Source organism: Gymnoscopelus microlampas (genome assembly GCF_963454915.1).
Source record: "Gymnoscopelus microlampas genome assembly, chromosome: 6".
NCBI classification, from domain to species: Eukaryota; Metazoa; Chordata; class Actinopteri; order Myctophiformes; family Myctophidae; genus Gymnoscopelus; species Gymnoscopelus microlampas.
In genome coordinates this window covers 19,509,858-19,532,706 of record NC_139943.1, presented here as the reverse complement: position 1 = coordinate 19,532,706, position 22,849 = coordinate 19,509,858, and the positions used below count along the sequence as shown (strand labels likewise).

At 40.0% G+C, this 22,849-nt stretch overlaps 2 protein-coding genes across 3 annotated transcripts; both read right to left on the bottom strand.

Moving 5' to 3' along the window:
* Positions 1-1,637: 1,637 nt before the first annotated feature.
* Positions 1,638-16,824, bottom strand: LOC311046643 (monoacylglycerol lipase ABHD2-like). 2 transcript variants are annotated; one of them, XM_084059105.1, is made up of 11 exons: positions 16,658-16,803; positions 14,840-14,929; positions 14,139-14,373; positions 11,970-12,145; positions 10,987-11,154; positions 9,839-10,022; positions 9,271-9,363; positions 8,813-8,914; positions 8,438-8,507; positions 8,114-8,198; positions 1,638-4,101 (listed from the first exon to the last, which is right to left on the bottom strand). In XM_084059105.1, exons 3-11 carry the CDS (start codon positions 14,360-14,362, stop codon positions 3,893-3,895), a joined length of 1,311 nt encoding a protein of 436 aa, XP_083915231.1. In that variant the 5' UTR covers positions 14,363-14,373; positions 14,840-14,929; positions 16,658-16,803; the 3' UTR covers positions 1,638-3,892. The 2 variants fall into 2 exon arrangements, with proteins under 2 accessions (XP_083915231.1, XP_083915230.1); XM_084059104.1 differs by lacking the exon at positions 14,840-14,929 and having other exon boundaries at positions 16,658-16,824.
* Positions 16,825-20,212: 3,388 nt separating this feature from the next.
* LOC311046890 (protein RER1-like) lies at positions 20,213-20,824 on the bottom strand (the record flags this gene model as incomplete). The annotated part of the gene is made up of 1 exon (XM_084059470.1): positions 20,213-20,824. One exon carries the CDS (start codon positions 20,822-20,824, stop codon positions 20,213-20,215), a length of 612 nt encoding a protein of 203 aa, XP_083915596.1.
* Between the last annotated feature and the right edge of the window lie 2,025 nt (positions 20,825-22,849).

Here is a 22,849-nt window from a genome sequence, read left to right as displayed (position 1 = left end):
TGAGTTATTTACATAGCTGAGCACCCACTGCCTAAACTAAGAAGGCATCCAGAGGAAGCGCACCGGTTTTCCTTTCTTATTCCTAAAACTAACTTAGTTTTTGTCTGTCAGGTATATATTAAAAATGTTTTGTTCAGTTTTTATTACACAATGCTTTCTTATCTTCTTAAGTCACATAAAATGTAGTTGAGTCATTCCACGAATTCGGTACACTTTGCAGTCCCCTCTGACCTTTTTAAGTGTATTGTATCCATCGGGTCACCAAAATCAAATTTTAAAAGCTTTTTAGAATCAATTGACATGTTTCCTTTACTATTGTGTAAAAATATTATATATTTTATCTTTATATCTGAAATTATCTGCCTTTTCTACAGTAGACACCGCCTAAATTTGCCCATTTTTCATGTCCCCAATGGCCGATAGAGAGATTGGCCTTCAGATATGACTACTAAAAGTGTAGAATAATCCATAACTTATATTATTCACATAAAACCAGCAATGTACTCTATTGCTAGTCATGTTTCGTTTTTTAATAAATAGTTGATTTATCATTAAAATCACGTTATATAGCTCTGTCCCACAGTCACACTCAACCCCGTTACACAAGTCATTCTCCTCTCTGTAAAAAGTATAAACTGACCCTTTAGTGGCATCAACAACATGTGATGGCATTCTACAAGTCTTCTGAGCAAGATGCTGCAGAAAGAGGAACATTTCGAACTTCTTATACAGCTATTTAGGGTCATTTATACTTTCAAAGCGTGGTCGTAAAGCATAACAACTCAACCCTGTTACATGAAATAAAGATAGAAAACTATTATTATTTTAAATTGTCTTTATCATTTCAGCAATATATGTGGTTGACTAATGTCATGCATGCCATGTGGTCTCCTCTTAATCATCACAGGTAGAGTTATGGCCATCTTGAGTAAAAAATCTCAACCCCGTTCCACTCAACCCCGTTATGAATTTCAACCCTGTTACATATATTATTCCATATAAAATTATTAATTTAATGCCTGAGATGGGAAAGTATGTTTTTCTGCATGTTAAATATGTCCTTAATGGTGTGGGCTATTCAAAAAAGTAATTAGTTTCCATCGATTTTTCAACAAAAAAAAAGTGCAAATCGTACCGAATTCGTGGAATGACTCAGTTAATTTCCCTTCAGGGTTGAGTATTACCCTAGTTAATTTGAAACACTATCTTGTGACTGTCTAGTCTTATACCTCATTGTACTGTTCTACAGCATAGACTTCACCTGTATGACATCTAAATAGACTGAACAAACTATACTTTTAAACCAGGCCTGTCCAGAAAGCAGACTGTAAGCTACATTAACATGCATTTATGCAGCATCCAGTTTTCCAGTCGTGGGTTGTTCATTAGGGCTGTACACATAGTAATTCAACAGAGCTTGTGTGGCAGATTTGCATTGAATTAATCCATGTTAACAGACACATTTACATAATTAAATCACATGATTTTTCCACATCCAATGGAAGGAGGCATGCTAATCCTCAGCATCCCAAGTGTAATAGAACGTGGAGCAATATATAGCCAAGCTAGACACAGCATTTACCTTGGTTCATAATGAACAGCTCAGAAAAAAAAAATTGAGACATTTTAATACCAAGTATGATTTTCATTAGGTTTGTTTTTATTGTCAAAGTCAACGAATTTTAAAATCCCTTGGAGACTCAACATAATGCCTCACCCAGCTTAATTGATAGGTTCATGGACAGAACTAGGAAAAGTAGAAAATTAAGTTCATGTTATGTAATACACTGGGCCTCTTCCTCATGAACAATACAGTATTTTGGTCTAAAGATCGATGCCTATAGACTGGATGATCTTAAATAAATCACCACAGTCTTATGGACCAACATAAAAATCAGGTCAAAGGCACTCTTTATTCAATTTAAATGCCTTTAATGTAGGGCTAATTCATATAGAACTGTCTTCTTCCAGGTGAACAAGACCTACATTAAAGGCCTTAGACCTGATTATAATATTGGTTACCATTATCTCCCCTGGTTTTTCCAAAAAGCACCTTCAGTCACGTTTTCACTTTAGGCAGTTTGATATGGTAGCACTCTTCACTCCTTTTTTGACGCTTCTAAGCTAACAGACCAGGTTGTTAAAATAAGTTTGAAATCCTGAAGGGCAGCATCAACTATAAGTGTTGTAAAAGATTAAGGAGACATACTCAAGGTTACTTAACAGAACAGCTTTCCTCAAACATAACCTCTTAGTAAACAATAGATAAGACAAAATAATTAAATTAACAGAAATATAAGCACAAGGCTGCATGGTGAGTTGATCTGAATAAGAGTATCATTTAAAATAGCCCAAATATCACCCAGTTTGCTCAACGTGCTCTTTAAGGAATGCTACAAATCAACAGCAGAGGGTGCCATAGATTAAAAATACACATGAGCAGGGCCATGGAAACAGGTAATGCATAAAACAGCATTCAAAACAATGTTTCACAACCAGTGGTTTGGAATCCAAAATCTGTTCTCACAGAATCACAAAGAACAACTCTAATGGAGAAATATTGTTATGCAATAGGCTGGGTCCTGAGCTCATGGTCAATGTTCAATTCAGCCAGGCCCCTTGTGCAAAAAAAAGCTGAGAATGATTATTTAACCAGTTAAACGTTCTATATTTAGTAAACAACTACTTATTTGACCGGGGTCGGCTCTGTGCTTGGTCCGCTTTTTTCACACATCTACACCAAATCTCTTAGTGGAAAATAGCCCTCACAATGGGTTGCATTGCGATGCATTGTGAGGTTGTATATCAGCTATTTCTGGTGAATGATCCCCCTAGAATAGGGATGCTAGGTTTCAAGTGACAAGTGGCTAATAAAACAGGACTCCTGTGTAAACCACATTGAATGTGCAGCTTGGTCATGTAGCTAATGGCTATAGTAGTAACATATACTATTTAGGTCTGTAAGACTAATTGTGTAAACATGAATCAACTGCCATGTTCATCAAAGAGTAAAAGATTGTCAGTGTCATGTCCTAAAATACTTTATTTATTAACTTTCATTTATTAGACGGCCATGTTATGTCGTCTTTTGATCGTCTCTGAAATTTGTGCAACACTTTAAGTGCTTTGTTATTATCATCATGATTAGTAGCGACAGCAGCCTTAGCAGCAATAGTAGTAGTGGCAGCAGTATCACTAGCAGCAGTAGAAGGCAACATACAGTTTTGAAAGAGACATCGTTTGGTTCAAAGAGGTCAGTACCTCTGCTTAAAAGTGTTGCAGAACAAACTTAAGCACCAACAGATGTATACAAAATGTGTTCCAAAAACAGTGTGTTTGAAAGGCAGTAAGAAAGAGTCTCTGTAGGCCAGCAACAGCAATGGATAAAGAACAGGAAGAGGTAGAATCAAAGAGTTTGTTATATTTGTGTATGTTAATTTGTGTGTGTGTGTGCGTGTGTGTAATAATCGATTTGATGATCGGATATCAGAATATCGTGTTATGGCATAAGTATTGTAGTTAAAGGCTGCATTACAAGTGAAGTTGATGTAATTTTCGGAATGTTCCTGACTGTTCTAGCGCTTCTATTATTTGCCTCTACCAACTGAGTTATTGTATATGCATGATTATCAAAAATCCCATTGTGTAAATATCTTGTGAAAGCACCAATAGTAATCCCCACAATATCGTCACAATATCGATATCGAGGTATTTGGTCAAAAATATTTGATTGGGTCCATATATACATTGTGAACATTTCCCATCACCCCACACACATACTGTACAACAGCTGTATGTGTGCATACACCAGCATACATTAAACTTATACTGTGCTTTGGAAGCACATATAGTGTGTGTGTGTGTGTGTGTGTACACATCTCACGAGCAGGCATTACGCTTGGTGTGTGTCGTGTGTGCATGTGTGTTGGTCCCTCTGACAGGGCGGCCGGTGGTTCTCTTCCCACTGACAGATGATGTCCGCGTAGCCAACGATGAACTTGTCTATCCAGGTGAGAGGTTGAGGCACAATCCCCGCCCCCTCAAAGAAGCCCAGGTGACCTCCGTGCTGCGTCAGGGCAAATACCACGTTCTGCTTCTTCTCTGTTAGGAACAACAGGGGGGGAAGGGATTCATTCTGGTGGAAACCTTGTATGTCCAAAACTGTTTCCTTTTGATTAAAGCCAAAAACTGACTAAAGATCCACATGGAGTATTCATTTTAGCCAACACCAGGGCCTACATTTCTAATGGGAAAGTAGGGAGACCAGCTCCAACCACTGCAGATGTGATATTTATTTTGTATTAAATTAACATACTCTACCATACAGATTGAGTCAAATACAACTTAAGTCAAGATTGCAGTGTTAAAAGTCAAATAAAACTTAAGTTCCAGATTGCAGTGTTAAAAGAAGCAGAAACTGCTTTTTTGTGATCAACACACCAGCTCTCCAGTCAAAAAACAGGACCTTGAGTTTCCCCACGGAAATACAAGGCCAAATGCTTTCTCTTTCTGTCACCTAACACTACACCTCTCACTACCTCTTGGCGTACACACACAGAGTAAATATTTTACAGTAGTAGCTGTAATGTAACTTGACATTTGGCTGGTGCCACTAAAGGCCTGTACACACAACAGAGTAAGGAGACTAACAAGTATTCACTAAGTCAAGTGTAACAAACAAACACACCTATTCCCTCATTCTTCAAGTTAGGTTGTACTGCCTCACCAGCAGACCAATGCACTAAATACTTGTTGTAAGACTACAGTAAATCACTCAACAGTGACAAAAATATTTTCATTATTACTGGAGGAAACATTGTTAAATCCTGGGTTTGACCTTTGTGTTTAGGTGGAAGGTAGCTCCACCCATTAGTTTCAGGTAGAAGAACAGGAAATAATGTCATGTGAGACTAGTATTTAGGTCTTTAAGTGACCTAAATGACTAAGTGAAGATGTAATGTTAAAGGAATACACATGTAGTGCAGATAAGTATAGTAGGGCAGTTTCGAGGCTCCGTGAGCACCCCAAAAACACATCTCTTAAACCTGTTTTTTTAGGACCCTAAAGGTGTCTAGTTATGATTTCTGCTTGTTGCCCATGTCAACTAATGTCCCATGGGGTTTATTTTTAACCCTTTCTGACACCTACCCCCAACCCAAACCATAACATGAAGATAACAGAGAATACCATAACTCTTGAAGTAAACAACATACAGCAACAAATGAACACATTTTTCTATATCATTTTGACCCAAGGAATTAATTAAAGTAGTTTTTATTAATATTCAAACACATATTGACTCTATTTCAGGGCAGAAACAGCCAAAAACTAGCAGAAAATGTTGAAATCATAATGATCACATCTATATTTCTCTTTGTACTAAACTTTTAAGGTGTATTCTTTTTTACCATATGTTTTTTAGGACCTTTATGGTGTCTAGTTAAGATTTATTCTAGTTGCCCTGGTCAAATAATGGCCCATGGGGTTCATTTTAACCCTTTCTGACACCTATTCCCAATCAAACCATAAAATGGAGATAACAGAAAATACCATAACTCTTGAAGTAAACAACCTACAGAGACAAATTAATACATTTTCTATATCATTTGGACCCAAGGAATTCATTGAAGTGGTTAGTATTAAGATTCAAGCACATTTTGACTCTATTTCAGGACATAAACAGCAAAAGATAGCAGAATATTTTGAAATCACATTTATATTTCTCTTTGTACTACATTTTTAAGGTGTATTCTTTTCTACCATATGTCTTTTAGGACCCTAAAGGTGTCTAGTTAAGTTTTAATCTTGTTGCCCTGGTCAAATACGGTCCCATGGGGTTTATTTTAACCCTTTGTTACACCTATTTCCAACCCGAACCATACAATGGAGACAATAGAAAATACCATAACTCTTGAAGTAAACATATAGAGACAAATGAACACATTTCTATATATAATTTTGACCCAAGGAATTAATTAAAGTGGTTATTATTAAGATTCAAGCAGGTCTTGACTCTATTTCAGGACAGAAACTGCAAAAAAACTAACAGAAAATGTTCAAATCACATCTATATTAATCCTTGTATTAAATACTTAAGGTGTATTCTACTTTACCCCATGTTTTTAGGACATTACCCCATGGGACATTAGTTGACCTGGGCAACAAGAAGAAATCTTAACTAGACACCATAAGGGTCCAAAAAAACATGGGGTAAAGTAGAATACACCTTAAGTATTTAATACAAGGATTAATATAGATGTGATTTGAACATTTTCTGTTAGTTTTTTTGCAGTTTCTGTCCTGAAATAGAGTCAAGACCTGCTTGAATCTTGATAATAAACACTTTAATGAATTCCTTGGGTCGAAATTATATATAGAAATGTGTTAATTTGTCTATGTATGTTTACTTCAAGAGTTATGGTATTTTCTATTGTCTCCATTGTATGGTTCGGGTTGGGAATAGGTGTAACAAAGGGTTAAAATAAACCCCATGGCACCTTATTTGACCAGGGCAACAAGATTAAAACTTAACTAGACACCTTTAGGGTCCGAAAAGACATACAGTATGGTAAAAAAGAATACACCTTAAAAATGTAGTAAAAAGAGAAATATAGATGTGATTTGAGTGTTTTCTGCTTGTTTTTGGCTGTTTATGTCCTGAAATAGAGTCAAGATGTGCTTGAATCTTTATAATAACCACTTTAATGCATTCCTTGGGTCAAAATGATATAGAAAAATGTGTTCATTTGTTGCTGTATGTTGTTTACTTCAAGAGTTATGGTATTCTCTGTTATCTTCATGTTATGGTTTGGGTTGGGGGTAGGTGTCAGAAAGGGTTAAAAAAATAAATCCCATGGGACATTAGTTGACATGGGCAACAAGCAGAAATCATAACTAGACACCTTTAGGGTCCTAAAAAAACAGGTTTAAGAGATGTGTTTTTGGGGTGCTCACGGAGCCTCGAAACTGCCCTACTAGTACAGGTTTGGTCAGTGCTGATATGAGAGTGGGTGTGTATGGAGATAGTTGTGTGCGTGCATGTAATTCAGTGAAGCATTTGTGACAGGACGTGCTCACGTGATCACTCTTTGTTTACATAGTTTTAACTGATAATAATCATCATTTGAATGTGTGGGTTGGCGTTTAATCTCATGCTGTACTACAATATAAGTTCGGAATCAGAAATCCCTGTTAGAAAGCTTCACAGTGTTTCCGACCAACAAACACTTAGTGTACACATTTTAATGCTGGAATACCCAGAGAATATACCAGTCAACCACCATTAATAGTAGATGTCAGGAGTCTTTTGGAATGCAACTAAATTAAGAGTTTAACCTTTTCCTTCATCTACTTTTCAATAGCAATATAATGAACCTTAACAGTTAAGCCACGCCATGGCTCAGGGTTCATAATTCTGTACTATAAATGCCCAGAGCTATGAGCCATGGCTTTGCTCAGACAGTATAAAGTAGGCTATATAGGGCATACATGTCCAACAAGTCCAGCCCAGGGGCTAATCGTGGCTTAATTAGGGCAGTTTTTAAATGATTTTAATATATGATCAAAAAAAATTCAATTACAAGATATTTGTAATTGTATGAATACAGATTGATAGTTTATTTTAGAAATGGAAGAAGTCAACTCTATTAATCAGTACAATATTACACAACTTTGGACAAATGGCTACTGTCAGCAATTGAAGAAACGCTGTGAAGGGAAGAGAAAGTTGTGACTTCTACAGAGCAGTGTATTCCTGATTCCTTCATTAAGACACAAGATCTCAGATCTACGGAGACCGAACTACACACACTAACAAACAAGACACCCAGTGCTGAGGGATCGTGTGGCCTTGAATTATTCAATAAGAATGTCTGGCCATGGAAGTGAGAGCAGTAAGACTTCATTGGCACTTAACCCCCTTAGACTTAAGCCCTATATACTTCGTCATACAAGGTTTCCTGCAGGAAAGAACTGGCGACAAGTCCCGTCAAACTATTGCGGTGATACTTGTCTCATGCACAGTGCACACGCCCTGCCCGTACTAGAGTTAAATATCTAGATGACGATATGATAATGACACACACACACACACACAGCTCCAGCTGAGACATACCAGCGAGTAAGCGTGGGATGGTCAGTAGACTCGGATGAACCAGGGGGTCATCTGAAGCATTCACCAGCAGAAGAGGAACGCTGATCTGAGACCAGGGACATGGCATCATCAGTTACTGTTTAAAGTGTTTATTTTTCTTATACTACAGAATTATTGCTTTAGTAGTAGTGGTATAAGTTATATACCATTACTATAAGTTTCAGCAGTAATCATATTGGCAATCATTAACACAATCTGAAGATTTCCATAAATATATTTATGAAATGATTGATGGTAATAATAACAATCAATAATTCACAGTATGTGAATGAATACCAAACTCACATTATGAATGTATTGAACACAGCTCTCCTGGTCATAATACTCCTTTAAGGAACTGTAGCCGTGGAATTTCCTGCAACAGAAGTTGCAGAAGCGTTATTAAGCACTTAAACCCTACATACTTGGTTGACACTGACAGATGTCCCCCAGTACAGGGGTCTGTACTTGGTCCCCTCCTTTTCCCCTCTACACCAAATCTCTTCGCAAATAGACCAACAAATACGGATCTACAAGTTCGCAAATGTGAGCATGTAGATATTTTAGCCAGATGTTCGCCTATTTTCACTGAATGTTTGCCTATTATGACATGCCCACAATAGGGACGTTGGGGTTCATGTGGGTAATATGAATCAAAAGGGTCAAATACACATACAGTACCTCATAATGGTTTCATCAATCTGCATCAGAGAGGTGGCTGTGCAGAGTCTGCTGAGGTCTGGCTCCTCCGTCATACCAGAGCTCATACCAAACAAACTGCTTCTGTTCAACAACAAACACACACACACGTTCAACCATGTAACCTAACCAGTCGTTTGTAACGCTAAGGATGTAGGGTGTGGCATGTTGTGCTGCGTATCATGTGTATTGTTGATGTGTGTATTGTTTCGTGGTGTGTGTATTGTTGTGTATATTGCCGTGTATGGTGTCTTGTATTGCGTTGTGTATTTTTGTGTAATGGTGTGTTGTGTAACACAACAATAAACACAATACAAGACACACCATACACAGCAATAGTGTATGTTGTGTTGTATATTGTTCTCTGTATTGTTGGTGTGTAATGTTGTGTTGTGTGTGGTGGTTGTGTGGTGTATCATTGCAGATGGGTTAACAGTCACCTGTGTGACAGTATGATCTTTTTCATGTTTTCTGCCATCAGGAAGTTGTAGATTCTACGACCATGCTCCCACTGTTGAAACGTTTCCTGAGCCCTGCGAGTGCACACACAACAATAACATACAATTACACACCGCCAAACACATACGTAACAATATATTCACAGCTACTACCATCATAGTAGTTGTAGTGTTGTAATAGTAGTAGTGCTGGTACAGGCATAGGTACTCTTACTGCCAATACTACCATTGTTGCAAATCGGGCAAGTTGGGCAGAAACCTCTTATCTCCACATTTTAACTTTCATTTTTTTCATAAATGAATACCCTACTTCGGTCAAACTAAAAAAGTAGGATTCAAATAAAAAAATAGCTGATCCACAAGCTCAAAATGCAGCGCATTGTGACGCATTTTGAGCTTGTGGATCTGCTATTTTTGAATTTGAATCCTGAAAACATACGTACAGTATGAGGTTTCCATCCGACAGCTACAAAACATTACTACTACCACCACTGAAGCTACTATTATGTAGGTTAGTTGTACTAACACAACACTCCTTGGTGGTACTGACCTGTCGACGTTGTATCCCTGGCACACACTGACGCAGCAGAGAACTCTGTCCTGGTTGGAACGGTTCTCTCCAAGGAACTTACAGACGATGTTTCCTCCCAGACTGAAGCCTACAACTACCAGCATGCTCTGGGGCAGGCAGCATTTAACGTAGGCCACCATGGCTGCATACTCCCACGTACAACCTGGCAGAAGACAATTGCACATTTTTAAAATACTTTCTTATACAGAGCGCCTTACAAGGAAATGGCATGAACCCTTGTCAACAAACAACAAGGTAAATGATAAACTGAATACTGAATAAGAAAAGAAAACAATTTAGTGCTACAAAGTAACTAGGATACCGGGTAGGCTAAACATCAAACCTAGTGTCTGTCTAAACGATATGCTATCTAAAGCATTTGTGGATAAGAAAACAATATACAGTATGTCTATCTAAATACTATAAATAGCATACAGTATATGAACAAGTAACCTACATACATATTCATAGTATAACTAGGATCTATCATAGGCAACAACAGGTAGTGATACTAGCAATGACGAATGCTAGGGAGTGAGGTAGAGTCTGAAGTGGCGAGTTTTCAGTAAGCGTTACACTCCCTCTGCCAGCCTAGGGAGAGCCCAGAGTCGAGCTCATACCTCCTTCAATGCATGAGAGCTAACAAGCCTTCTTATCACCCGACAGGGGGGAGTTTCCCCGGTTGGACGTAACGCGTGGAAGGAACATGTTATTCCAACCCGTTCCTTTCCAGGATTACTGCATGTTTTTGTGAGGGCACCTACCCCCTAACCTAGGGGACACAGGGAGAACATGCAAACTCCACACAGAAAGGCCCTTTCACCAACCCCACTGGGCACTGATGACGCGGAGGAGAGGACACGCCCCCAGCGCCCACAGGATCCCCGGCGGGAATCGAACCCAAGACCTTCTAGCTGTGAGGCGACAGCGCTACCGACTGCACCAACGTGCCCCTTGAGATGCTTTGTTTACACATTAAAACTTGTTTTTAGAATAAAGAACATTATATTATATATAAATAAACATACTACAACATTTGAACATATAATTCAATATCAACACGTAGAGTCATACACAGACAATAGTTACATTGCTTTCTTTTCTGTGTTGTCCTCTCCTGTGCTTACCATAAGTGAACATGCGCGGTGAGGTGAGCTCGATGTTGGGTAGGGCCCCCAGGTGGTTGAGGACAGCACATCTGTAGCCCCGCCTCTGGGCATGGTCAACAAAGGTCCGGATGTAGTGTTTCTCGCTATGGTTACCGATCCCTGGGCAAATCACCATGGTGATATCATCTGTGGCGACGCAAATGCATACACACAAACAGAGATTTGGAGTCACAGTCAGGAAGTGTTTATGAGTATTTACTGTATATGTGTGCATGAGGGTTAACTGAACACGCCTGTTTGGAGTGATCGTGTGTGTGTGTGTGTGTGTGTGTGTGTGTGTGTGTGTGTGTGTGTCAAATTGAATGTTGAAATACATGGTCTCCTCCAAGTGGTGGTGATGGGGCCAGACAGACAACCATAATCTGTTCTCTGGCTCTGAAAACCACATGATGTTATTCTGCTCATGATCTAATCTACAAACCCATGACAGTCCACGATTATCTGTCTGTCTGTTTGTCTGTCTGTCTTTGAGGTTCAGTGGTTCTCTCACCTCTAGGCCTAGAGGTGCCTCTTCGCCTAATCGCAATTATTTGAGATAATCGCAATTATTTTTGCATAATCGTTTCCATGTTGAATGTTTATACATTTTCTAACATTTTCCAAAAAATAGCAGAAATAGCAGATCTACAAGCTTACAACGCGTCACTTCGGGACGCATTGTAAGCTTGTAGATCAACAAAAACAAAATAAGTATAAGATTATTAAATATGTATGTCAGTAATTTCTTTGTATATTTAAGTTATTTGTCATATCTGACTTGTGCATTTTTTTATTGCGTAGCCTAAAAGGCAAACAGAAATTACATTGTTATTTACATGTTCCAATGTTCAATGCCAAAAACACGATTAAATCGTTAAATCGCAATTATTTGTGTGACAATTAATCGTCAACTTATATTTGTAATCGTGAAAGCCCTATTTGAGGTTCAGTGGTTCTCTCACCTCCTGTGCTGTGGTCTCCCAGTGGTTCAAAGAGGTCAAAGGTCGCAGTGGCTCCATCCTGCATGGGGAGAAACTTGCGGACGCCACATGGTGTGGGGGTTTTGACACGGCCCATCTTCGCATACAGAATCGTTTGGAGGTGGCCGCTTTTACCCCATAGTAATGGAGGAATGTACCTACAGACAGATGGACAGAAGCAATGCTTCCTTCAATACATGCTACAAAGTAACTAGGGAGACATAAAATCTAGCATCTATTTAAATAACACAACTTAAAAATAACAAAGTATCTAGTAAACACATACATGAATCTAACAAAACAACATGACAGGCATTCATCTAAATATGCAATAAGTGTAGACACAAAGAAATAAAGAGTGCTAAAGGATGAGGTAGAGTCTGGAGTGGTGAGAAATGTGATAGGTGTCAATTCAAATGACGTAATTTACGTTCGGCACCTTGAAGGTGGAAAACTGGTTAAACAACTTGTTGGACATGGACAGCAACCGGGTCAGCATGCATACTATGTAGAATTTGACTGGGAAAAGACAAATTTGAACAGAATCATTGTTAAGTACCATATAACCCTCTACCCATTAGGATATGGTGTTGTTTTGCATTACGTGTGGTTCCTATCTCTTGATCATATATTCTATCGAGAGAGTGTTGGTGTATGAATAAGTGTGTGTGTGTGTGTGTGTGTGTGTGTGTGTGTGTGTGTGTGTGTGTGTGTGTGTGTGTGTGTGTGTGTGTGTGTGTGTGTGTGTGTGTGTGTGTGTGTGTGTGTGTGTGTGTGTGTGTGTGTGTGTACAAGTCTGGCCTGGCCCAGCTGCCCAAAGAGTTTGCACTTATGAGCCTTTGGCCCCGGGTCAAATCTATATGGTGACCCCTGCTCTAAAAGTGCTCTCTCTTCACCTACACAGGGAAGCTAGTGTGTGTGTGTGTGTGTGTGTGTGTGTGTGTGTGTGTGTGTGTGTGTGTGTGTGTGTGTGTGTGTGTGTGTGTGTGTGTGTGTGTGTGTGTGTGTGTGTGTGTGTGTGTGTGTGTGTGTGTGTGTGTGTGTGTGTAATTGTAATTCCTTTCCATTTCTTTATTTACCCAGGGTAGTAGCTGAGCACAAGTGCTCATTTTCAGCAACGCCCTACACATGAGTCAAAGAAGCTTTGTTTTCAGCCTAGACCGACCCTAGGAATGTCCCTTGGAAGACAGAGCAATGTCCAACAGTTGAGCGTCCAGCTCTTCCAGCTATTCTGTAGACAGCTCTGTAGGTAGTGCACACTTTGTGTACACGAAAGTCCAATGTCTTCACTCTCTGAAGTGAAGATGGTTTCCATTTGTGGCACGCCTCACCATAAAGCCCCACCAGTGATCAATGAGCAGTGGTGCATTCTACCGTGTTACGCTATATATCCTCCCCGAAATGTTTTAGAGAATCGTAATACAGTCTACTAACCATCCGAGGTAGCGTATCTGGCACGCAGGATCAGGGGCTGGGGGCAGCAAGAATGTAGCAAGCATCCGAGGTGAAGGTGCTTATGTGTGGCTATTGAGGTGATAATGACCGCTGGCCATGGAAGTTTTGAAGTAGTTCACACATTAACTTCAGAATAGATATGGCACACTTGACTTAATTAGTATTCAAACTGCACATAGGCTACATCACGAGTGCAACAACAACACTGCTACACACAGTATAAAACTCAAAGGAACATTCGTCTAGATTCAGTCTACTCTTGCAAACAAAGATGGGACCACCGCTAAAAAAGTATAAGTTCATTCAAAGCAATCATTTTCGCCGCAAGCTGGCTACCTACCTGGACTTCCGCCCCCTTCCCCAGTTCTGTAAGTAACATCTCTTTCAATAGACATGGTCAGTATGGTGCCCAATAACCAGCTGACGGTGACCAATTTCTCCCCAACAGGCAAGGCCAGACTGAGATTGGTATCAAGACGCTTTGATCCATCTTCCTTATTCTCTTCACATATAAACGTTTCCCACAAAATGACGCCAGGAGAAGGTAAAGACACAGGCAACACCATCTTCTAGGACGGCAAGTCTCAGTGGAAGATGAGAACCATTTCTGTGCCCCACACCAGTAAATGGCACACACACACACACACACACACACAAATGCGTATATATAGTAAAATCCAACACTTTATAACTCACGCTTGTGTGAACAAGGGACAGGACTTGAGCAGGAAGTGGTTTAGTGGAGTGTCCTGACAGATGACCTCGGGCGGGCCTGGGGTACTCTTCAGGTTCAGACAGCGCACAATGATGTAGAGGACCGTGGCCACCGCAGCTAGTTTCATACCATCAAACATGGCTGGCATCTCCGGATCGATGGTGTCGGTGTAGCCTTCCCCCAGGGTGTTTGTGGCGGAAGACATGGCAGCAATCTCTGTTAGAGAGAAATATTTAACATTTTACACAAACTTATGAGATGTGACACACGACGGGTCTATTCACCCAGTGTCTAATTATCTGATTAAAGAAATACAATGTTGTACAATGTTCAATGTAAACAAGCCCCCTGGGGCTGTTTGTGTTATCCTTTTAACATAACCTTGGACTGTACTACCTGTACTGTTAAAAAAGAGACTTGTTAATAAAGTATTCAATCAATCAATCAATAGTATCTGATTCAAGTAATATAATGAATTCCAATAGTACTTCTGAACACCTGTTGAATGCACACAGTAAAACAAAGAATTAGCTGTATCCCCAGGCCCAGTTTTTAATCTGAATGTGCCCTGTATCAGTAATATCACTAAAACCACGGTATTTATATCCAACACATTCCTGTACTAATACTTTGTCAAATACTTTGACGTTGATACAAAGTGATGTCATGAGCATCCACCCACCTTGTCTTGTGACTTTATAGAGAACAATTTCAAGAAGAGCTACAAGTCTCTCCCCGCTAGAACAATGATCCTAAAATGTGTCGATGGTCACTGCCGGAGAAAAGAAAAGTACTTTTGATAATAAAGACTTTATAAAGGAGGAGCAAAAACCTAGAAATATCATGCCAAAACTAAAGTAACATGTCATTACGATAATTACTAGGTTACACGTTAACGTTAGCCTTGGATCAAGACTATCATAGATGTATTTTATCGAGTATGACTTTTACTTTCGTATCTACTTAGCCGTAGATTACGACTCTCGTAGATATATTTTATATGATCCTAACATCAGAATCATAAAATACATCTACGAGAGTCGTAATCTACAGCTAGTATCTACGTAGCTCCGACGGAACCTCTCCCTCCGCTGTATAGCTCCGAGATGAGGTTCCTCGTTAGTCTCATGCCGTCTGTTTTCGAAATGGTCGCACATTTTCCACTTTACATGTTTTTTACCCCTTTCTGCACATCATATCCAAAAAGCAAAGCATTTCCGCCACTCTCTCAGATGTTTTAAGTTTTAACGGACCATAAAAGCTATCCAACGGGTTGAAGAAAGTATTTAATTTGCCTTGGTTTTCATCCGGTTCCATAATATTTTGCATTAGAAGATGCAATTCAACATTTGACCAGTAGGGCAATCAGTAATGTTATCTCTATGGGCGCAACTCTTGCGCAATGTCTTAAAACCATGTAACCGGATGAAAACCGAGGCAAATTAAATACCTTCTTCAACCCGTTGGATAGCTTTTATGGTCCGTTAAAACTTAAAACATCTGAGAGAGTGGCGGAAATGCTTTGCTTTTTGGATACGATGTGCAGAAATGGGTAAAAAACATGTAAAGTGGAAAATGTGCGACCATTTCGAAAACAGACGGCATGAGACTAACGAGGGACCTCATCTCGGAGCTATACAGCTATACAGCGGAGGGAGAGGTTCCGTAGGGGCTAGTATCTACGTTAGTCTTGGCTAGCACCCCGGTGCGTCCAGCACTTTCACCAGTAAAGCCCGTACTTCTCCGTACACATGTACAAAAAATATATATAAAGGTGCTTACCGCAAATGTTAACTCGCGCTTCGTAGTCTGTGCAATTTATTAGTCCGTATTCTTCAATAAAGAAGTGTTTTAATTCCGTCTGTGTCGGATTCTGTCGGAAGTTCCCTGTATCCTCAATGGGCGGTAGTGACGAGGCGCATCAGGTTAAAGTCGGTATTACACTCAATGTAAAAGGGAAGTAAAGGAGGAGGGGGAATGGCGTTCGGCCACAGTCGGGATTAAAACACTTCTTTATTGAAAAATACGGACGAATACAGTGCACTAAGACTCCGAAGCGCGAGTTAACATTTGGGAAAACCAGGTAAGAACCTTATATATTTATTTTTGTATATGGAGAAGTACGGGCTTTACTGGTGAAAGTGCAGGACGCACTGGGGGGGTGCTAGCCAAGACTATCGTAGATACGAAAGTAATAGTCATACTCGATAAAATACATCATCTATGATCGTCTTGATCCAAGGCTACGTTAAGGTGGTGGCCTACTCCTGGATAACACCCGGATGCAACAATAACTTCACTCGCTATGGGATGAACTTTCTGCAGAATCTAATACAATAGAAATACAATGCAGCAAAAAATAAATACATGGAGTGTAGCAGGCTACATAAGTCTAAGCGACGTAGTTACTGTAACCAGTTACAAGCGCATTTCGTCACGTACATTTTATCATCCCCGGGTTAAAAACAGCACAACTGATGATGATCGCGTACAAACATACCATGATGTGAAGATCTACACATAGTGGCAGGCTGGTCCAACTGTTTAGCGTTGAACAGAGCGGTTCTATTCGGAGCTGTTTGACTCCGTCCGACCGCAGGTAGCAGGTATACCCGAGATCCGTTGTGTTCACTGTGTTGTGTTTACCACAGCGGACCAGCTGTAACAGGAAACTCTGCTTCCTTCCTAAAAGCACTTTTTTTTTTTTTACATGTAGCCTTTTCCTCATTGGACACAGCTAGTCTTTACGTCACATTTAAAATATTAACGTACGACGGTGTCGCGCGCCGATCTACAAGCTCACAATGTGTCTACATATGTGTATTACATATGTGTATTACATATCAATGCTGTTGTAAATGTGAAAATTCCTATCTTTTGCGTCTAAATTTGTATTCGTGAATTGTATAATCAAGCTTTTAAATTGATAAACGTCTAGACTCAAAAGTCTAAGCGGTGTCTCGTGTCTCTGCACACTGCAGAGAACATGCTTTGCTTTGTTCTTGTGTTTAACACTTAAATATCAAGCTGACCCATTAGATGTCCCAGTCTAGTTGAAGTTATGCTCAGTTTGCGTCATAGGGTTTGCGTGCATGCCTGCGTGCGCGGGTGCGTGCGTGCGTCACGGTGCGTGCGTGCGTGTGTGTGTGTGTGTGTGTGTGTGTGTGTGTGTGTGTGTGTGTGCGTGCGCGCGCGCGTGCGTGTGCGCGTGTGTGTGTGTGTGTGTGTGTGTGTGTGTGTGTGTGTGTGTGTGTGGCCCTGCCTTGTGTTCTGGGTGACCTTAGCCAGCAGCAGTGGAACCTGTCAACACAAGTTGCAGATTGTACCAGTGGGTTCAGATTGCATCTTTGTATTGTAATGGTATTTGAGGAGTTTACAGCAGCATCAGACAGTAGGCCTACTACTAGCTGAAAAGTAAGGCCATCCAATTTCTGCTAATCCCAATATCTGACCACAAGGAGGAGACATTTAATGTGTTTTCACTTCTTTTCCATGGTCTCTGGTATCTTTCCTTCTTCTTCTTCTTCTTCTTCTTCTTCTTCTTAAATAAGGTAGACACTGATTATAAAATCCATAAGAAAAAGGTATGGAATAGATTATAATAACTACACTGTTTATCCCTGAATTATAGCAGCTCCTTATCTAAGCTATCTATACATTGTTGCTATACAAGTTGCTCTAGGCTAGAGGAAAGGCATCCAAATCTGTAGGGGTCATCTCAGGACTATAAAGGTGCACAGCAAATTCCATGGCAATCTAACCAGTAGATATCTTGTTTGGGACCAAAGTGGTGAAGTGACAGACGTGAGTGAACGTGTATGGGCGATATGTGAATTTGTTTGTTAGAGGGATAGTCAGCAGTTTATTAGAGGTAATAGTCAGTGTCTATACTCTGTCATATCTTTATCTTTGGATGTTTGATTTGATTTCCTAATTGTAACTATTGCGAATTATCTGTTGACTTCCCCCTGTTCTTTAATTTGTTTGTTTCTATATGATCTGTAGCTGTGTGTTGTCCTTCTAAGACTCAAAAGTCCGTATTGAGTGTTTTAGACAGTGTTTATTTAGGGTGTCTCTGAAGAGCTTTTTTCTCTTTTACCCCTTTTAGCTGTTAAAAAAGTTGTTTTTGTGCCTTTTCATCTTTACTAGTTGACGGTAGATATTGTATGGCCGATTGGATAAACAAGATGGGGTCTAACCATGCTGTGAAATGTATTTCACAGGTTCTGGATTTGTTTCCATACACGCTATGGCTCAGTTCCAGATAAGGTCCTCAGGACCCAATCTGGGAACCCAGAACTAACTGAAAATGAAAAACAGCGACCTCTGCTGTTTGTTCTATCAAATTTAGAGCAGAATCTGTTCTTGAGAGATTACTCAGGAACTAATTGGGTCCTACTCAGGAGGTGGTATTAACCCTGTGTTCTCGGAGCCCAGAACCTATAATTTCTCTTTATCTCTTATCTCTTTTTTATGAGGTTTTGTTTTTTTATGATGTCCCTCTCCCCTTCAAGTGTGGTTGTGGTTATAATGGAAACGTAAACAGAATAAACATCACAGAACTTTGAAAGTTCTGGGCTACCTGTCATTGGTTCTGGGCTACCTGTCATTGACTTCTATTATGAATTGAAAAATCACACCCAGTGTGAAGTGAGCGGTGTTATTTAGCAACAACAGTGATGGAAGCTCACTTCAAAAAATAACTTTTCTTTTTTGAAGTGGGTGGTGCTATTTATAGGTTATTAATTTCATCATGCGTCTCGCTAGCCAATCACAGTACTGGGCAAAGGGTGTGAATAGAGTCAGCCAATCACAGTACAGCGAAAGACACATTTTCACGACGGTCTTTTCACGACAGTCCCAAACCCACTTATAGGAGCGGCTACACCGCTCAGAAATATATGAAACGTGAAAAAAAATAGTGGAGGTACTTTCTTGATCTACTGGCAGGCTTACACAATAACTTTGGGGCTGATGGGGGGGGTAAAGGCAGCGATTTCAGTCTTGGGCCCGGACAGACAAACACACACACACACACACACACACACACACACACACACACACACACAGATACAGACAGACACATACCCATTTCTAGATGGCTTGCTGCCTGTAGAGCCACGCCTGTGACTATACTCTCTAAACAAAACATGTTTTTATCTAGTACAAAGGACAGATTAGTAAGGGCACACTCAGGGCCAGAGCAGCAGCCCATCACAACAGACAAAAGTATTCTTTCAGTTTAAAAAACTTCAGATTTACTTCTTCCTAATTCCTATCAGAGGTCACCACACTTCTTCCTCATTTCCATCAGGGGTCACCACACTTCTTCCTAATTCCCATTAGGGGTCACCACACCACAGCAGATCATGTTTCCATCTGGTTCTGTTTTCTGTGACTCATGCCACCTGTATCATGTCCTCTCTCACCGCATCCATAAATCTCATCTTTGGCCTTCTTCTACTCTTGCCTGCCTGGCACTTCCATCTTCAGCATCCTTCTCCCAATGTACCTCCTGCAAATGTCCAAACCATCTCAACCTCTTACTTCAAATGTAATATTCTTTAACTATATTTTTTAAACATCTATTTTAAACACATAACTTCTTTTTTTTTACTTGCTATGTAGTTTTTTAGTTTTCTTTTGCTCTAATTCTATTTTCTTTCAAGGTAACAGTGTACCGAAATCAAAATATACTTCTGTGACTTTTGCTACTTCAAAACAGAAGGGAAAGGGGAAGCAACTGGCACTCTATGTCACCTTCTATTGAACTTATAGCTCACTAGATAAAGATCCCATACCCATTACAAAAGAAAAAAAATTCCAGACTAACTTGATCCTTTCATCGCTAACCTCATCCGACACGGTCCAACCATAAATCAAAACATTATTTTCTTTTGTCACTTGCCTGTTTTTTAATTACAAATGTTAAGACGACGCAGGGGAAGATGGATGGGTTTTAACCCCTTAAAACCCCATATGGATGACCCTTCAGGATTTCAATTGTGGGCGGGCTTTTCAGCGAAGATTTTCCCCAGAATACGGATGCCGGGGTTTAAGAGGATAAACTACCAAAGTTCTCCCCTGTGTCTTCCTTATTACCTTTATAAGTCTTCTTCCCGTGTGTGAATGGTAGGTATCTGTACTTGACCATATGTTTAATCTGCCTCTTCATGGTGACGCAGAAGATCATGATGAAGTATATTGCAAGTATAGGCCAGCATACTGGAATGTTGAAGAAATCAAAGAATGTGAAAACCATGGCGACCATAATTCCTTTTGTTGTGGAATGCCAGAATTTGAATTCTGGCAACTTTCTAATGAATGGGCGGAACTCCTCATTCTGCTTGGTAGGGAGGGAGGGGCCCTCATCATCATCATAATCTTCGTCAAGCAGTGCAGGATCCACTTTCGGTGATATAAAGGAGATGAACATGTTGAGTTGGTAGAGTGACAAAGCATATGTAACTATAAACCATCCCTGTAACACGGCGATTCTGATCATGTAGATGAGACCAAGTGTTAGAGTTGCAGTCCATCGCAGTCCAAATAATGGTGTTGACTTGTCTAGCCATGACTTATAGATCTGTCCAAGCTGTGTGAAGAAGGTACCGACTGCAGATGGCTTCCCATGGATGGATTCCCCAGCACTGTCCCCTTCTGTCATTGTCTATATCTCTTGTCTGATGCGGCTGCTGTGACAATCGGCTCTTCGTTCTTATTCTAGTCTTATTCTTGCTGACTAGCTACGTACCTATCGTACAGGCTACTTGCAGGAAAAATGCCTGGTTTGTCTTGGTCTCCTCTTCCTTTGTTTAGTGATATCTGGCCTGACACAATGCCCACCTATGCTGTGACTACCAGAACACCGAAGCGACAGGTTGGGCTGGTCTTAGTGATATCTGGTCTGACACAATTACCAAGTATTGAGACAAGTGGAAAGAACACTAAATCTGCCAGATATTGTCTTAGTGATACCTTTCTTGGCTTTACAATACCCACATAAAAATATTTAACTGGGAACCGCTGCTTGCAGGGCTTGTCCAGCGAGAAGTTAGCCGATGATTTTTGTGCCCTCACAATACAATGATACAAGAATTGGCTATTGTGTAACTAACTGGCAGATTGTTGGGTAGGGGGTATGTGTTTCGGTGTCTCTGCTCTACTTGCTCCGGATGCAGGCAGGCATGGAAGACTGACAAAGGCTCAATCAGTACCTGGTCGATACTGCCCCAATACTGCTGTGCAGTCCAGTTTTAAACTGAGCAGCCTTGACGCTTTCATCATCACTGTGATGTCACTATTGTTTATTGTTATTAGTCTACACTGTACAACAAAACAAGAAAAAAGCATCACAATACAACTTATAAAATGCAGTATAGAATGATCAATGTTAGTGAACAAAAACACAAACTTAGAGATCAGAGAAAGGAATTAAAACACAAAACAGGTTTGTCTGTCCAAAAATACCAATACTAATATCAACCTAATCTTATCTGATTTCCTTTCTGATTATTGCTTCCTTAAATTTATTTTTGAAACCAAATGTATTTTTAGTTAGAGTCAAATGTGGGGGGAACACATCCCAGTATGCAATGGCTTAAGTGCATTGGTTCTGGGTGGAGGTAAAGTGACCACTTAGTGCCTGTCTAGTAATATAACCATGTCTATCATTTGCAAGTAATAGCTGTAAAAACAAACTGAAGGGTTTCTGTGAGGAATAGACATTATTTAAAAACAGAATAAGGCTGCTTGCCAGTCTTTCATCCACCCTCATCTGCTCTGGCATGCATAGCATCCACACTACTCCTGACAGAGCAGTTAAGTGCTAGTCTTGCCGCTCTGTTCTGAACAAGCTGAAGTTTACCAAGTTCTTGCCTTGATGCACTAGACCAGATAATAGGACAGTAGTCCAGATTTGACAAGACCCAATGAAGTCAGCCATACCCAAATATGGAATTCCGTGTCAGTCTGGCCCAAACATGGATTTGCCCAAATATGGAGTTCCACGTCAGTCTTGTCCAAATATGGAGTTCCAGATCAGTCTGACGGCCCAAATATGGAGGTATCCAAATCAGTCACAGTAAGACTTTTTTCCCTGATTGAGACAGTCAAAGAGACATTGCCCTCAGTGCCCTCAATATACATGTAAAACTACTTATCTAAAGTGAGTGATACCCACAGCCACAACACTAGAGGGACCGACCATGATCTGGAACCACCCAAATTTAGAACAAACATTGGAAAGTTCTCATTCTACTGCTCTGCCACCAAAATGTGGAATGTCCTGACACCATCCATTAAAGGACACGTAACACTGGTTTATTTCAAAATTGGCCTGAAAAAAACATCTGTCAGGGGACCAAAAGGGGAGGTAAATGTAATTTTCCCATTTTATACATAATATAGTGTTTGCATTTGTTGATGACACGTATTATTGTCTTGTATGCTATGTTGATGAATTGAATACATAGGACCACAATGGGAACAAGTCCCCAGGAGCTTTTTTTGTTACGCTTATAGCTTTAATGTCTTACTGTACCATGTGCTGTTTACATTTCTGACTAATAAAGTATTCAATTAATCAATCAAAAACCATAGCACATTGCTTGTATATTGAGCATAATTGGCAATAAAAACATTTTCTTATTTAGATTTAGATATTTATCCATGTTGTGGGTTCCATTCTGCC